Consider the following 19,239-nt stretch of genomic DNA (forward strand, 5'->3'; position numbering starts at 1 on the left):
GTATTCCACAGATGCAGGGTACATCAGGTTGATTGTGGGGATTTAATCCACTGCTCCTGAGGGTGCATGGATAAATTTCCCTTTCTATTCTTTGTTTACACAGGTCCTGGGGTTCAGGTTTGGTTTTGGCCCTGCCTCTGCATGTAGGTCACCCTCAGGAATCTGTTCCCCACCCAGATAAGAGGGGGTTAAAGCAACAGCTGATTAGGGCTCTCTTGCTCGCTCAGGCTGGTGGGGAGGGAAGGGTATGGTAGTCACAATTGGAATTCAGGGCAAGCCTGCAGTGGCAGAGGCCAGTGTAATGTTGCAACAGCCTGAGGCACGCCATGTGTTCTCCCGGGGAAGTTGTCCCTGGATTGCGGAACTGTGGCAGTGGCGGGCTGCACAGGCTATCCAGGGTGGGGGGTATATAGTGACCTGCGTTTGCACACAGGATTCTTGGTGGCTGTAGCAGCAGCATGCCCGTCTCTGGGGTCTGAGCTGATAGCAGTGGCTCACGCCTGTCTCTGGAGCTCACTTACATGGTGCTCTGCCTTCTGTGGGCACACAGGGAAGGAATCCCTTCTCCTCACACACCCCGAAACAATGGTCTCTTGCATTTTCGGCAGGTCCTGACTTTTTTCCGGACTCCCTCCTGGCTAGCTGTGGTGCACTAACTCTCTCAGGCGGTCTTCATGCAGCCAACCCCTGTCCTCTCCCTGGGATCTTACCTCAGTAGCCCGAGCCTCAGCTCCCAGCCCCCACCCACCCCAGTGGGTGAGCAGGCAAGCCTCTCAGGCTCGTGAGTGCTGGTCGGCACCGGTCCTCTGTGCAGGAATCTCTCCACTTTGCCCTCTGCACCCCTGTTGCTGCACTCTCCTCTGTGGCACTGAAGCTTCCCCCCCACCCCCTGTCTCTGCCAGTGAAGGGGCTTCCTAGTTTCTGGAAACTTTTCCTCCTTTACAGCTCCCTCCCAGAGGTACAGGTCCTGTCTGTATTCTTTTATCTCTGGTTTTTCATTTTTCTTTTGCCCTACCCAGGTACGTGGAGAGTTTCTTACCTTTGGGGAAGTGTGGGGTCTTCTGCCAGCATTAAGTAGGTGTTCTGTAGGAGTTGTTCCACATATAGATGTATTTTTGGTGTATTTGTGGGGAGGAAAGTGATCTCCACGTCTTACTCCTCTGCCATCTTGAAGGTCCTCCCAGCCCCAAGTTAATATTTTTTAAAGGCTACTATTTTTAAACCAGTTGGGTGGAAGGGGAGAATTGGAGAGAGTAGAAGCAGGAAAATTGGAAGCCGTTTCACTGGTCCCGTTGGGTAGTTGTAGTGAGATGTTGAGGACCGATAGTATGGCATTCAGGGAAAGGAGAATCAGGACAAATGCTAGATTTTTGGCGAGATCCAAAGAACCATTTACTGAGAGTGGAAATCTGAGAGAGGAGTTGGTTTATAGGTGGAATTCAGGAGTTATTCTACATTTTCTCAATTGGAAAAGCTAGTTTGTTAGAGTCCAGGAGAAGATGGCAAGTAGGCATTTGGCTAAATGAGTATGGATTTGGGGGTCAATATAGGAGGCAAGAAATTGATTATCATATTACTTTGAAGAATTTCAGATATCAAATATTTGAACCAGTGTAAGATGAAGTAAAAATTTGATTCCAGTTTTAGTTAATTTGCCTGTTTGTTGTTATATGATGGAGTATTTATTAGAGAAAACATTATAGACCAATGATCAATAAAGTTGTTATAGAAAGGTACAGAATTTCAACAGAAACATAAAAATTTAGGTGTGGGGGAAATGGGTGAATGTGTTCAAAAGGTACAAACTTCCAGTTATAAATAAGTCATGGGGATGTAATGTAGAGCCTGGTGTCTATAGTTAACAGTACCATATTGTATCAGTATATTTGCAAGTTGATAAAAGAGTAGATCTTAAAAATTCTCGTCATAAGAAAAAAAATTGTAACTATGTGAAATGATGGATATTAACTAAACTTATTGTGACAATCATTTCACTATATATGTATATCAAATCATTATGTTGCATACCTTGAACTAACCCAATGTTACATTTCACTTATATCTCAATAAAACTGGAGGGAAAAGCCCATGAAATTTATGTTATGTATTAGCAAGTTATATTAGTCTAACATTTAAAATGATCAACTACAAAATGAAAAAGTGGCTGATAGACCCAGTCACCTTCTTAGCATGACCTAACTTCAATTAAACATATAGTCTGTATAAAATGTATTAGTTTTATAGCATAGAGCACTTCTGGGTCAAGATAATATTGAAATATATTTATAATTTAATAGCTAATTATGCTAATTACAATTGTGTATACTTTAGCCAACTTTGTTCAAAAATCAAAAGTATCTTACAGAAAGCAGTTTTTTGTGGGGTGTAGTTTGAGTGATGGGAGTCAGGATTGTTCAGTGTGTGTTAGAGGAAATGCATTATGAAGTACTGCTGCTCATTTATTTTAAATCCAATTCTAAGACAGAATACAGTGTAAATATATAGAACAGTTGTGTTTTATTATTCAAGTTTTAAATATTAAATGAGAGCCAACCCATAGTGAAATGACATAATCCAGAAAAAGTGGCTTTTTAGATATTACTGTAAAATACATGTTATTTATGCATCTCACATTAAGAAATAAGTAACAAGTAACTAAATGAAATCAAAGCTTTATTATCACAGATCATTTCATAGATTATATGAAAATATTTTGAAAGGAAGATGTTCAGATGATGATCAAACCTGTAGCACACTAGGATAATGCTGAGAGCACTTCGTTGGACTTCTAGGCACATGTTTCCTTTCACACCCCTCCTCTCGATAAGTTTTAAATGACTAACAGTATAGAAAACATTACGGTATTTCACATATATTCTTGGCTTTGTTAACTTCTGCTCTGACTGAACACTTAAAACATCTTGTAGAATACTTGTTACTTAGAATTTTGGAATTCTCATGAACAAGTGTCCAGAAATCAACACAGAGTCAAGTTAAGAAGAGTAGGGTTGAAAGGTCAGTTTTGAGTGAGTCATTTTTCCCCTCCCTGTGAAAGAAACTTTCTCATTGGCTAGTGTTCAATAAAAGCCTGACTATAAGTAAAAATTGACCTCCACAGTAGTAGCCTTGGGAAACTGCATGTTAATCACATTTCTGATATTTTATAATAGTGAGTAAATTATTAAGAAAATATTATGCTTCTTAATATAACTCCTAGTTAATGTGTATATGAGAAAGGGTTGTGGATTTGGGAATCATGAGTGACTGGAAATAATTGTTAAAGCAAAACCAAATGAGTAAAAATGGATTCAATGGGGAATCTTCAAAAATGGAGCTATAGGAAAAATCCAGAGGAAGTCTGAAGGGGATTGGAGTCTGAAGAGGCCAGTTGGGAAACATGGCCCTGAAGGCAGGGAGAATGGATGAGGAAAAAGTCTGGGTCAACCATGGTCTCCTTAGGGAGGAGGAAACATCTCACAAAGGCCTCTGGCTGTAATACCACTGTCACCGCCCCAACGGTGGCACCTCCACTGTGGCCAAGGCTCCACTTTTCCTGACCCACGTAGGGCTCCCCAGCTGAACAGCTGTGCCTGGGAGTTTGTTGACACCCAGTTCAGCCTCCGGGAGACCGAGCATGTTCCTTGATTTATAACATTTTTTTGGTGAGCTGTTAATGACAAACTGGTTCATTACACCGGATAATCAAGAGTTAACTCTACTTACTAAAGCATAACTTTAACACATTAAAAATATGTTTCTAACATGGTTGAAGCACAAATTTCTACATTTAAGAGCCTCGCCTCCTTCATCTCTCAACCATGATATCACAAAACATAAAACTTAACAGTTTAAACATTTCTTAAATTCAGATGTTGACAAAGCACCTTTAATCCTGTGGAAAAATAGGCAATGGACATAAAGAGGAAAATGACAAAAAGTGACAATAAGGTACTCTGAGATATAGGAAAGGATGCTTAACTTCATCCATAATAAGAAAATTAATTTGTATTTCCACAATCAGATCTGCAAAAATCCTAAGTTTTAATAACATACTGTTCTCTTAGGTGATGTACAACAGTCACTCTCACATATAGTAGTAGAATATTAAACTGATATAATTCCTATGGAGGCATATTGGCAGTATCTGTAAAAAATTATGAGTTCATGTATCTTTAGGCCCAGTAATTCCACTCTAAAAATGTATATTACAAATATATTTTCACATATGTGAATTGGCATATATTCATGTATATACATTGTTAGCACTGTTTTTTAAACCATTTTTAAAAATTGAAGTGTAGTTAATTTACCATGTTGCATTAGTTTCAGGTATACAGCAGAGCGATTCAGTTATACATTTTTATATATATTCCTTTTCATATTCTTTTCTATTATAGGTTATTACACGATATTGCATATAGTTCCCTGTGCTATATAGTAGGTCCTTGTTGTTTATGTTTTATATATAGTAGCTTGTATCTTCTAATCCCAAGTTCCTAATTTATCCCTCCTCCACACACTTTCTCCTTTGGTAACATAAATGTGTTTTCTATGTCTGTGAGTCTTTCTGTTTTGTAAAGAAGTTCATTTATATCATTTTTTTTTTAGATTCCACAGATAAGTGATATCATGTGTAGTGCTATTTTTAAGAGAAAAATTTATAAGAATGTAGTGCCTGCCAATAGCTGATTCATAAAGTGGGATATCATGCAACTGTATCCTCTCTGAGTTTTGGTACAGAAAAACTTTTAAAGTATATAAAGTGAAGAAAAGCAAAGTAAACAACAGAGCTTATATTATGATTCTTTTTATATACAAAAAGTTAGGAAAGTATTAAAGACCTATATATTTACCTTATTTGTTGTGTAGGTGTAAGAAACTCTGGAGGAATACCCAAGAAAGTAGACAGGGTTTGACCCTTCAGGGTGAAGGAGTGAGAACCGTACAGGGAGAGTGAGGCCAGATGGAAGGGAATCTATCATTGTAAATCTTTATATTCTTTCTGGTTCTGAACCATAAAAAATATTTTCTTAAAAAAAAAAAAAAAAGTAAACTGGCCTGATTTTATCCAGGATGTAAGCCTGAAAAAACTTACCTCTAAAATTGATTTACAGAAATAAAATGAATGCCAAAATCTGATTTATTTTTACATAATTACATTGATTTTTAGTATCACTCTGAAACCCCAGACCTAGTACCTAATGCAGAGCATCTCAGTATGCATTGAATGCTTCATCAAAATGAATTACAATCTGTTATCCCAATCATAAACAGCTTTAATTTAAAAAAAAGACTTTTACCGTATTGTGTAAAATTTGATGCCTAGCTTTCTTCCACTTAATCTTTCAGGTCTCTGCCTTCACAGTGCACCATGCTTTACTACTATCATTCTCTTCACCTGCTTATAAAATATATATATTTTCTCCCTACCTCCTTTTATTCAACTTTTGCCCCCTGCTGGCAATTATGCACATCAAAACCAGTTGGTATTTTAAAAATAAATCCAGTCATGTATTTGCTCTTAAAACCTTTGAGGGCATTTCTATTATATTTAGAATGACATGTCCTAGTTTACAAGGCCCCAAAGGAATGTTGAATGAAGGACACAGGGTGGTCCCAGATCAGGGTCCCTCTGGCCTGAAGGCTCGGCTTCGGAAGCTGTTCACTTAGGATTTGCTCCTTTGGCCTCCCTTGGGATAAAATGTAATTAAACATTTAGGAGGCAATCAACAATTGTTAAATCGTTGACTTTTATGGAGTAGCACTTTATATGCTATGACTTTGTTCAGTTCAATGATTTAAGTATGTGCACTCACACATACAGTACATGAATGGACAGTGATTCAGTGTAACCTTTGTCCCATGGTGCCCTTGTGTTCATGGAGGGGTTCAGAGACCTGTAAGGAAGAATATCATGTATAATACTGAATAATGATCATTTATATAAGATAGGAACATAAGGAATATTAAAATTCTGACACTATTATTTTTCTTGACTGAGGAAATAAAAGGCTGTTTAATGCCTAGGCTATTCATGTGTATTTTTTCTGCTTTTGTTGGAAGCAGTTTATGATTAAAAGTTGGAACACCACAATGCCTGTTGTGGACCTTTGACTTGTAAGAAAGATAGTAAGAAAGATAGAAATCTAAAAGTTCAGAAGGTTCCTGAAAGGCTGGCCACAGTCCATTGCTGGGAAGACCAATTAGGAAGCCCTGTTTACACTTAAAAAAAAGTTAATTGCTTATTTCTTTACCACTCTGTTTCAGCGTTATTACAAGCCATTAGTGAGTATTGATCAGGTCTGTCAAAATCATCAAAGCATGTAGTAAGAAACCTTTTCCTTTGGAATTGTTCAGAAGTTGAAGAAATTTCTAACCTTTATTTCTACATTTCATTTTCTTTAATAATGTTGACTTTGTGTGTGATTCAATATTTTATTGTTGAATTAACTTTAAGACATTGAATAAAAGAATTGATTTGGAAAATAATAAAAAGTTTAAAGTCCTGCGTCTCAGGAAGTCACTACTTTGCAGGTGACTGGTAGAAGTATGCATTCAAAAATGGAAACACTCATCCCTAGGAGATCTATTTTTTGTTTGAGAACTTAAAAATATGTACTTTGTCCTCCCCCATCTTGTACATGGATGTGTGGAATTTAAATATATTTTGACAAAGTGAGGAGAACTGTCTCTATAATATATTGATGTCAGTGAGTTTTAAGACTATTTCCCTTGCAGTTTTAAAAGAAAGACTATGAGAGGAAATGACTAAATCCTCTGAGTATGCCTTCATTGACAGCTGATAATTAGCAGGCAGCTTAGCAATAATAATTAGTTCCCTCTTGAGAAAATTTCCGGATGAACCCTGAGTTGGTGCATCCCAGTTTAGTCTTGTTTCTTTGTCCACTGCCTTCCCCAAGTAATTCGTGTTATTTTTAGAGTAGGAAGAACTCAAGATGAGCTTCCTCCGTTTACCCGAGTCAGCACTGTCCATTATTTGCACTGTGTTTTCTGGAGATTACCTGAGATTAGAGTTTCTTTATTCCCCTCTTCCTGTATGTTTTCTGATTCTTTCATCTAAGCAGCTTGCAGCAGTACAGAGGGATAAATAGGTCAGCCGTTGCTTGGTAAATACGCCAAGTCCACGGACTATAATTTGGTGCTAAGACCACTATTATGACTTAAAATGCTGGCTCTAAAACTAAAAAGAGGAAATATTCTTACAGAAGGTGGGAAGCATCCTGCTTGAGGTTTTTGTTTTGTTTGTTTTGTTTTGTTTGCCTAAGTATATACAAAAAAATTTTTCAATTCATTTTGAAACTCTATCACAAGTTACCTACAAACATTTAAGTTTTCTTAAAGTAAGATGTATAAAACTGAAAATGTTACCAATTAATTATGCAACATGAACACGTCCGTAGTTTTCTGAGACAGCTTTTTAAATACATATGAAAGGTAATTAAAATTAAAATTGATTTTAACCTAAATTTTCCTCTTGATGTTCTTGCTGTTGAATTGTTTTGAATTATATCAGTCCCAGCTATTGAATATTGGGAAAACCTTCCATTTTACTTTATTATTAATATCAAGCTCTGCAAAATGTATGCAAGTTCAGAAACATTATAATCCCTTAATAGACTAGACTTTTCTTCTTAGTTGCTTCTATAGGGAGTTTTCTATATAAGGTTATGGAGTCACTGTTTATAAGGAACAAGCTTTTAACAAGTCAAACAATCTTGATGCTCTTTGTCTCTGGGGATCAGAATTGGGGATGACTAAGCTCTGTGAGTATACAGTGGTGATAAACACCCCATCTCACGTGGATCTTTAGTAGCAAAGCTCTCCAGTCAATCTCTTATTCGAATTTTGGCACCAACAATGACCAAATAACCTTAGCTGTGCACTGAATCTCTTAAAAACTCTCTTTTTGCAATTAGAAAACGGAGGTAGTTGTAGGTCCTACCTCGTGGAAGTGCCCATGATTAAATGAGATGTTTAGCCAAATATCTGGGCAACCCTGATCTAGTCAAGTTGAGACCTAAAATTGATCATCACATCAGGCAGTACTCTTAAGCAATTGATATCGTTTTTCTCTTGTATTATAGTGACTTTTAATTTGAATTTTAAGAAGCCTGGGATCAATTTTGATACTCACTTTAACAGTGTATAGGATATTAGAGAATAACTTTCACTGAATAGCATTTATTCTAGCGTTCCCATCTTATTTTCTTTGTTTTTTATTTCCCTTCATTTTAGCACCCCTAGCAATGTATTTGTTTGTTCAACTGAATATATTTGTATGAGTCATCTCAGATCCTTTTTGGAAAGATGCAAGTTAAATAATCAAATAAATAAAAGTAGAAAATTAGAGTCAGTATTAAAGCATAAATAACATACAACCTTTACAAAATGTTTCTATTTTAGAATGCCTCTGTGTCCATTATTCCAGATATGTCTAAAACACAAATATTTACACATAACGAGTACTTTTAATCTTTCCTGACTTAAAGTCGAGGATGTTGGAGAATCACAGACAGTGGTTAGTACTTGATTCTGAAATTTCCACTGAAAAGTCTGAACTTCTTAGGAATCAGTTGTTGGCATTATTCTGTTGGGTGGTGATGGTCAAAGTGGAGAGTTGCAGAAACATTGAATGCACAGCTCTCATATTGGGAACATGTTTAAAGAAAACTTCAGTCTATTTATTGGATCTTATATTTAAAAAAAAATAAGTTAGGAATTATCCCAGGAAGTGTCTTCGTAAGTGAAATGAAATTTCTTAACTTTACTGCCTAAGGCATGTACATGATATTCAATTTTATGTATCTAAACATATCTTGGCAACAATTTCCTCTGAGGTGATATGAATGAAACAAAATAAATTAGCTCCCAAATTCCTGATAACCTAAAAGTATTCCCTGACCCTATAATCATTTAAATATATGAGAAGTCATAAATGAATATTTTAACTACTTCCTTTTAGGCAACCTTAAATAAGGGTCGTGGGATATGTAGACTTGTTCATTGATCACTCCCTCCATTTGTTAAGATTCCAAAAAATATAGATTCGGCACTGTACTTTGAAAGGCCATAAAATATCTGTGGTTGGGTTTTATTTATTTTTTTAACAATGTTTTATCACCTCCATTTTAGAAATTCAATTTAGTCAAAGAATTAATAATTTTGAGTGTACAAGGGTGATTAACATGTGAGGAAACCAATCTAAAGAGGTTAAGTGGTTGTTCATAGTTACTCAGTTAATTAATGACAAAGCCAAGACTAGAACCTGACTCTTCAGATTCTCAGCCTACAGGACTTTCATTATGGCATATACATCTGTTGTACTTTAATTCTCATTTTTTTTTTTTGTAATTTGAGTGATTTTTCATTGTAATAGTATATAGCTGTAGGGTAGTCATTTATTCTCTGGGCATCTGAGTTTCTTCATAAGTAAAATAAAGGACAGTGGTAATTCAGACGGTTACACTGTGGTTGTTTCCTGTGGTGGAAAAATAAATTGATACATGCAAAGGCTGTAAGAAATGAACAGTTAAAAAATTGACATTTGTTGAAATTTTTCCCTTTGCATTTTCCAGTAAACATCTCCACAGGAACATGAGTTCATCTTTGTGGTCTCATGGGATAGACTTCATCATAGCGATGGGAAGATGGGTCAGAATAAAATTTGATTAGAAGAAAATAAGACTGATGGGCCAGTAGTTAGTCTCTATTACTGACAAAGAAACAGGAACGATGACCTTTAGACTATAAAAATTATAGAAAGCATAATGTGCATTGCAGAAGTTGGCACGTCATGAAAACAAGTAGACGTTTTGATGTCTATATGTCTATGTATATACAGAAGTGATGAGGTCCTGATGACTCATTGGGAAAAAGCAAGGTCATTCTATCCCTAGATGGAATTCATTTATGGAGTGCCTCCTTTAGTGGTTGAGCTGCCTCTCTTTCCAATTCATACTTTTAAAAATTGGCACTGACTGCTCCACTGTGGCAACACTTTAGGGTAGTGCCCTCATGTTTGATTCCTTTCATGGCTTCCTCTCATTTTCCAGCCAACTTATTCTCCTAAGCTTTGCACATTACTGTGTTTGGTAAGTCTGTAGTTTAGAGACCTGCTAATTCTAGCTAGTGTGTAACCATTCTTTGAACAGTTGAATCTTTTCAGATAATGATTTTACCATGCATAATGCTTGAGGAATTTTAGCAACATACGAGAATAACTGGGGAGCCTTTTCTGGAAAATTCTCCACTTAGCAGCCCTGATGTAAAACCGTAAGTGATTACATGTGAAGACAAGGCGTAATGGCAGTGGAGAGCTCTGATTTACATTTTTGTTATGGTATTGAATCCCTAAAATATGCATCTCTGTTTGTGAATGCCTAGTTAGGAAGGGAAACAATGTGATTCTACCTTGACAAAATGACTGAGTGGGAAAAATTTGTCTTCCAGTATTCAAGAACCCCTAATCTCTCAAATTCCTATTTTCATCCTCTCTAAATAAAGCACCTTATTATTATTTCCATCTTTCCCTCAGACCTTTAAGTTCTTCATTTAGGTGAATGGTCAAATGATTCAGTATCACAAATTTTACCTTTATAAATGATAATTTGATGTTAGCGAAATTGGTTGTTTTAACTAAAGGTTTAAAGTTAGCCCCATTCCACAAAACTCTGGACATCAACAGTTTCAGAGTAGAGAAATAGAAGTTAATACATTCGTAATAGAGGGGAAAAGATACTTCATTTCTCTTTTCTCAGAAATAGGCAGTGTAAGAGTGGGCAAAGTGCTATAGATTTTCATATTTCATACTGCTGTCTGGGTTTGAGTGTTCTGGTTACCAGTATTTCACCTTCTTTGTCAGATGCATTAGGAGCTGACCTTTGGGAAATGAGGTTATCTTCTAACTTGTCAATATTTCCAAGGAGCCTCTTTAAGAAATCTTCAGCATGCAGGGTTTCGTATTAATTCTCACTCATCCTCAAAGGCTCTCACATTATCATTTACCAACCTTAAGTAGTGAACTGCCGTATGCAATTAAATAGCTTCAACAAACAAACAAATACACACATATGAGAGGTTTGCCAGATTCTGGCTTTCTAAAATTAAATGTAAAGTAAAACAAATAATTTGTAATTTCTGAAGTGGGGGTGAATGCATAAACACCAGCCCAAATCACAGTGGTGGAAAGTAGTTCCCCATCAGTTTTAACAGTCCTTCCCACTGTACTGAATACTACCACATTAACAATGCTGATAGTTTCCATTCTTGGACAATTTGATTTTGGACGTGACTTTCAAAACCAGTTTCAAGTGGAAACAGTTTTTCTGAGTTGCTGTTCATCTGGAATTAAATGGACTTGCTTTGGGAATATTTATTGTAGAATTGGGATTTTTGTTATACATAGAAAAGTAAATATAAAAGTCATAATGGAATGACTTTTCCATGTAGCACGTTCCATTAAAGTTTGTAAAAAATAATTCTTTCTGTATTTAAAAACATGGGATATTTACCTTACCTATTAAGTTGAATCAAAGCTTTTCAATTAATAAACTTATAAAAGATGTTTGTGCATATCACAACTTATTTCCATTGTACTTTTTTTATACACTGAACAAATATTTAAAAACTTTTTTCCAGTTTTAATGAATTATAGTTGATGTATAATGTTGTATTAATTTAAGGTTATAACATATTGATTTGGTATATGTACATATCAAGGAATGCTTACCACAATAAGTTCAGTTAATATCTATCACCTGACATAGAATATTTTTCTGTTGATTCGAACTTTTAAGATCTACTATCTTAGCAACTTTCAAATACATAACTAAGTATTATTGATGCACTATATATTTTTAATCTTTTTGAGTAATAAATTTTAAAGACTTTGTATTTATGATAAAATGAATGTTAATTGCACAGTATTAATAGGTATGAAAATAGAGCCATGAGAAAAGTGTTACAAAGGTATTTGTACTTTCTCTTGTGTTTAGTGTACATTTGCTTTTGCATTTCAGAGCTCTTGGATCTAAACAGAACGTCAGTCTTTCATAGCCCTTTTGGATTTCTTGATCTCCAGACAATGCTGCTGGATGAATATCAAGAGAGACTCTTCGTGGGAGGCAAGGATCTTGTGTATTCCTTCAGCTTAGAACACATCAGCAGTGACTATAGAGAGGTATGGAAACAGCAAACTATATTTCAGGAGAGAAAGAAAAGGAGTAAGGGAGATATCTTCTTGCATGGGTGTTACTTGGATTAGATTTTTCATTGTCTTGGCCATTTAACATTCTGAGTGATAATATTATTGAAATAAATAAAATATTCATTAAAATCATTTTGAGAAAAAGTTATAAATAATGGAGAATAAACTTTGCTAGCACACCACAGATCTCTGTGTCCCCAGAAGACCTCTGATTGGTGCACTGGACGTTTCTCTAGCCTGATGGCCATTGTCACCACACCGACTGTCCTGACACCTGGGTTAGGAATATGCCGATTTAAAGTGCCTTTAGGCCTTATTACTCCAGAAATCCCAGCCTGAATAAATACGGATGTGTGAACTCAGTGTAGCTAACTCATGTATTTCTGTTGGTAAGATCACTAATTCAGGTGGATGCTTTTTAAACCTGAAGGATTAAAGTATATTAAAATAGGCGAGCACCGAACTTTTCTGAGAAAGATTAACTATAAGAAGAAAAATGGTTCTTATAATCTATGCTTGTAGAGTTGAATTGAGCTAATATGTTCCCAGAAATATTGATATATCAACCTTATATAAAACATACAGAAATATTTATAGACCATAGGATATTTTCGGCATAAATGTATGTATTACATAATACACTTTCTTTATAATTTACTTATTTATTTGTATGTTTGTCGAAATGTACAATGTCCATACTTTTTAAAGTCATTTTAAAAAAATGTATCATAAAAAGCAGCATACCTTCATCCCTAGCAGTTCCTCATCTCTAGAGGAAATCATGTAAAACTCTCATTTCTTCTGGTTCTTACCTCCATATGTCTAAATAACATTTGTGTACTGTTCTTTCTCAGTATCGTTAATTTTAGATAATATCTGTTGACTTTCTGTAAAGGAAGGTGAGGATTTTAGCTTTCTTTTCTTGCAGTACCGTAGCTAAAATATCTGCACTATTTCACCAGCAACCCCTACTCATCTGCCCAGTCATTTTCCCAATAGAGCTGTAGCAACTTTTAGCTAAGTAATAACTGTTTACATTATTATAGTTGGGAAAATGGATCACGCTTCTTCCCACCACCCCAAATGAAATATTTTCTCTTTGTTTCATTTGCTTAGATTACTTTTACTCATTTTTCACCAAACTTTCTACCAGAGTTCTTATACACCTCTCAATATTGTAAACCATATGGCTTTCCAAATCAATTTTTGGTTTTTAAATGAGATGCGTCCTTCCTGATTCTCTTCTCAGCCCAGAGTTGAACTTCACCATCATACTGGAGCATCCCCTCAACCTCCCACTTGTGTGATATTCTTTCATAGTTTAGTCTGACATTTTACTGAAACACACCTTCAATTAGCTTGTTGAAGAAAGATCCAAAGTAAATTTTGAGGTTTTTCTGATATTTAAAAATAATATTATTCAGGGCTTCCCGGTGGCGCAGTGGTTGAGAGTCTGCCCGCTGATGCAGGGGACACGGGTTCGGGCCCTGGTCCGGGAAGATCCCACATGCCGCGGAGCGGCTGGGCCCGTGAGCCATGGCCGCTGAGCCTGCTTATCTGGAGCCTGTGCTCCGCAACGGGAGAGGCCACAACAGTGAGAGGCCCACGTACTGCAAAAAAAAAAAAAAAAAAAAAAAAAAAAAAAAAAAAATATATATATATATATATATATATATATATATATATATAATTCAGATTCCACACAGAATTGGTAGATGAATGTAAAATTCTAGATTGAAAATCATTTGCTCTAGAAATTTGAGGTTAGTGTTCCATTGTTTTCAGACTTTGAGTATAGCTGCAGAGAAGTGCGATACCATTCTAATTTCACAATTTTATTTATAAGCTGTTTCCTGCCACCCTGTTCCCCTAATCCTGTCCTCATGCCCTTCTACGTTTTAACATTTTCTCAAATTTTCTTTAAGGTTTGATCTGTTTTTCATTCACTGTGTTGAGACACACTGGGCCTTCTGCAGGGGAAAGCCTTGGCCTTCAGCTCTGGAAAACGTTCATTATTTCTTTGATGTTTTCCCTTCTTTCCATTTTCCTCCTGCCTCTCTTTCTGAGACTCCTGTAAGGCAGAGTTTTGTTCTCAGTTGTCTGGACTGCTGTTTATTATACAGACGTTGAAGGATTTCTCCTGATTTCACCCACACCCACCCCTTTTCCCATTTTCAGAGGAGCCCTAGACTTCTAATTCCTGAGAATTTTTCAAGTTCTTTTTCATGAATCAACTTGTTTATTGGCTCCCTTCACCTTGCAGGCATTTAGATTTCAGCTTTTCTCGTGTGGAAAGCCAGTCAACACTTGTCCATATGTTGTAGAGCTTCCAAAATGTTGCTAATATTTCTTTGGCATCTCCACTCAAGTTCTATTTGTCCTTTTTGCATTATGTCCTTTGGCTACTGTTTTAGTTGCAGGATGAAGTGGAGACACATAATATGTTTAACTCTTTCCTTGATTTTTCTATCATCCTTAATTTTATTTTCTCTACAGTTCTCAAAAGAGAGAATTGCTCTCTCTCTCTCATTGTCTATCTAAAATATATATTATAAAATTGTATATGTATTTATGTATATAAAACATAAATATACAATATTTGTATTATACACACACACATAATTTTCGGGGATTTTTTTAATTGAAGTATTGTTGATTTCCAGTACTTCAGATGTATAGCAAACTGATTCAGTTATGTATATATGTGTATACATATATTCTTTTTCAGATTCTTTTCTATTATAGGTTATTACAAGATACTGAATATAGTTCCCTCTGCTATAGGACTTTGTTGTTTATCAACTTAATATATAGTAGTTTATATCTGCTAATCCCAAACTCCTAATTTATTTCTCCCTTCACTGCCTGTCCCCTCTGGTAACCATAAGTTTGTTTTCTGTATCTGTGAGTCTATTTCTGTTTTGTAAATAAGTCCATTTGTGTCATATTTTAGTTTCCACTTATAAGCGATATCATATGCTATTTGTCTTTCTCTCTCTGACTTCACTTAGTATAATAATCTCTAGGTCCATCCATGTTGCTACAAATGACGTTATTTCATGAGTAATATTCCATTGTTTATATATACTACATCTTCTTTATCCATTCATCTGTTGATGGACATTTAGGTTGTTTCCATGTCTTGGCTATTGTAAATAGTGCTGATGTGAACATTGGGGGGCATATATCTTTTCAAATTCGAGTTTTCATCTTATCCAGGTATGCACACATAGATCTTTAAGACCATCAATGACCTCATTTTTCCAGACAAATTCAATGGATTTTCCTCTCCCTTTTTTGGATGGTCATTTTTCTCCTAACTGTGGTGTTCACCACATGGTCCCCTTCTTTTTCTCTCGGGTAGATCATCTGCACACTCCAGTTTTTTGAAGGATTAGCTAAGCTAGGAGTGGTTAGAATGGGGACCATAGAATAATCTCTGTTACGGGATGATTTCCTCCCCCAACCCCTAATTCATTTGTTGAAGCCCTAACTCCCAGTACCTGAGAATGTGACTTTAAAGATGTGATTAAGTTAAAATGAGGCAATTAGGGTGAGCCTAATCCAGTCTGACTGGTGTTCTTATAAAAAGAGGAAATTTGGATACATTAAAGAGACATCAGGGATGTGTGCCCATAGAGGGAAGGCCATGTGAGGACACAGTGAGAAGGCAGCCATCTGCAGGCCAAGGAGAGGCCTCAGAAGAAACCAGACGTGCCAACACCTTGAACTTGGACTACTAGCCTCCAGAACTGTGAGAAAAGAAACTTCTGTTATTTAAGCCACCCAGTCTGTAACATTTTGTTATAGCAGCCATAGAAAACTAATAAAATCTCCATATTAAAATTATAAGTATGTGAATGTGGAAAGATCCTTCAAGGGATCCGACACCCAGAAAATTAAGAATCTTTGCATTAAGCAAGTAGTTCTTAAATTGCTGTCCTTGGATCTGGATCCTGTAACTCTCATGGAGTGGGTCCCTGAAATCCACATTTATGACATGCTTTCTAGATGACTTTTATGTACACAAAATCTCCTTAACAGTTTTCCTGAGCCCTCATCTCCTCTGTGGAACTAAGACCAGGAGTTAGCAGCTTCCCACTTTAATGTGATTCTGCTTTAGAGTAGGGGAAATTGAATAACCTACTTATCCTTTATTGTTTTGGCCTAATTGTACCCTGAGGCCTTTAATGCTAGAAAGACTGCTTTAATGGTGGAAATGACCTGTGAAGACTATATAAGCATAAGAAACCTGGAGAGTGATGAGTTTTTATGAACTGCATCTTAGGGAGCTAAATAGAATAGTATCTGGCTGTTGAAGCTTCAGGGTTCCATCCAGCAAGGATGTCAAGGAAAGTAGCTACACAAATTATTAAATTGAATAACTTTGCTGCATTCGAGGGTAAATCCTTGTTTTGTGGGGCCTGAAGTATATACAGTTTGCTGGGTCAGTTCAGGAAATAGAATTCAAACTTAAATTTCAAAATTGCTAACGTCCCTCCCAGGGCTACAAAAGGGCTGGGTACTCGCGAGGAATTCTGAGACGTAAGCTACATTAGCTCTGAGGTGACTTCACCCCACCTGCATTTGTTATTTTGTACTTTTCTTGCCTATTTCCACAGAATGATTAGCAATAAAACTCCACATAGACATTCTCCGTTTATTTTCAGTAACAGCAGAGTTAGACAAGGTCTACTTCATAGACAGTCTGTTTTAAAAAAGTAGACTTAAGAAGGAGCGTTGGTGCCTCAGTGCTGTCCAGGCTCCAAAGATGTGTGTGATGTTTCTGTTTCTTGGACAAGCTCTCCTCCTGTCTTTCCTGGACCTTACTCCTTCAATTATTTACCTGTTATTATATTTTTAATCTCTCCTGCTTTATCTCTGGGTTTCTTAACCTCAATACTGTTGACATTTGCAATAAGTCTAGGTTGGAGCAGAGGGTGTCCTGTGCCACTGTAGGATGTTTAGCTGTATCCCTGGCTTCTATCCAATACACTCCAGTAGAATGCTCCCCCTGAGTCATGACAATCAAAAAGTCTCCAGACACTGTCAGATACCCCTTGGGAGGCAGAATTACCTCAGGTCAGACCACTGTGTTTAGCCCATCATTTTATAAGCAGGATACAGACCTCTCATTTTAAAAGTCCCACCATAAACATATATCTCCTTGGTGCTACCACATCCCTGCTTCTTCCCCTGGGATCAGTCACCTTGGAAGGGTAGCCAAAGCCCATTTTCCCCACTTTCTCACTTTCCATTTATTTCTTAGTTTTTAATATCTTTTAAAATGTAATATGTGATACATAAAAGATATAAATAATGTAAATATATTAGAAAGCATAATAATAAAATAAATACATATGAACTCACCACCCAACTCAAGAAAGACAGTATCGCCATTCCCACTGCAGATGCAGCTACCTTTTGTCTCCTGCGTCTTTGCCTCCTGCTGCCTAGAAGCAATTAACTGTGCTGAATTTTGTTTATTTTTTTTGTTTTTCAAAAGTTTTAAAAATTATTTTATCATAACGAGTGTTTTCCTATACAGTATACTGTTCAATATTACTTCTTTTGAGGTATGTCAAAGTGATGCACAATAGTATGCTGTAGTCTCCTGGGGTTGCTTTTCTGTTTTGTTTTATTCAGTATTAGTTATTAGAGTCAGTCGTGTTACTTGTAGCTCTACTTCCTTTGTAGGGATAGAAGAGTGAATTAGGAACACAAATTAGATTTCTAGGTTCAAATCCTGGCTCTGCATTTATAGCATTGGGTAAATTCCTTAATCCCTTTATGCTTTTACTTCCTCACTTGTTAAAGGGGACATATTAGGCCTCTCCAAGGATGAAACTGAATTAATATATGCAAAGGACAAAGAACCGTGCTTGGCACACATGTATAAGCTATGTATAAGCTATCTGTAGGCTCCTGTTATTCACTTTGGTTTGTATGTAATATTTCCATCATATGAAGCCATCAGACAGGTTAATCCTCACTATGTCTGACTACTTCTACCTCCCTCCTTGTTAGTGAATGTACTCTTTCTCCTTTTATGAAACGCCATTTCATCTGCACATGCTCTGCGTCCCAGTCTATTGACATTTCTCAAGGACTGGTTATCTTCTGTCTTTTCTACATTAGTGTTTTGTTTCTCTCTACATAATCAGCAACAAATAGGGCTTTGTATATGGTTCTCAACTTTTCTATATGTCATGGATCCATTTGGCAGTCTGGTGAAGTCTATGCACCCTGAAATGCATTAAATACATATGTAGGATTACAAAGTAAAATATTGAAAAAAGTTATTAAAATATAACTACATTGAAATACCACTATCATAATATAAAAATAATAATTTCTAACATGAAAACATGTAGCTTCTTTATTAATATTAAACAAGAAGCCTTAGCAGTAGTTCTCATTAGTACCATAATTTCAAAATGATGGTGAGTGTCGATAATATTTTGAGATACCTGCAGCAACTCTAAGTTAATATTAAAATATTTGTTATTTATCTTGGTTATTAAGCCACAGATACTATTAATACTACTGAGGTTAGTTTTCTACATTTATAAGACAGAAAAGCTAAATTTCAGTTAGAGGTTAGTGCAAATAATAATGTAATTTGTTTTCCAATCACAGTTGGTACATTCCCTGAATTCTTTTTTCAGACCCTAGTTAAGAACTCCTGCTCTACAATTTTCATCTCAGAAAGCATTTATGAAAATTTTGAGTAAAAATAATCATAAATTTCTCAGTTTAGCTGTGATAGGTCCTCAGGATCTACTCTTGTCTGCCTTTTTAGTTTAATCTCCACTTGTTCACACCAATACATTGGCATTCAGAGCACTTGTTTTTGCACTTTTTCTCTCAACTTTGTTTAGATATAATTGACATACAACGCTGTGTATGTTTAAGGTGTATAACTTGTTGCTTTGATATACTTGTATATTGCAAACTTACCACCACCGCAGCTTTACCTAACACCTCTGTCACATCATGTGATTCTCATCTCT

At 36.1% G+C, this 19,239-nt stretch overlaps 1 protein-coding gene across 1 annotated transcript in view; it reads left to right on the forward strand.

The window, feature by feature from the left end:
• Positions 1-19,239, forward strand: part of SEMA3E (semaphorin 3E) — a 264,194-nt gene that overhangs the window by 140,822 nt on the left and 104,133 nt on the right. The window contains exon 2 of the mRNA XM_059074347.2: positions 12,039-12,199. Coding sequence (XP_058930330.1) covers positions 12,039-12,199 — 161 coding nt within the window. The remainder of the gene's footprint in view (positions 1-12,038; positions 12,200-19,239) is intronic.

The sequence above is a fragment of the Kogia breviceps genome, chromosome 9, assembly GCF_026419965.1.
Source record: "Kogia breviceps isolate mKogBre1 chromosome 9, mKogBre1 haplotype 1, whole genome shotgun sequence".
NCBI classification, from domain to species: Eukaryota; Metazoa; Chordata; class Mammalia; order Artiodactyla; family Physeteridae; genus Kogia; species Kogia breviceps.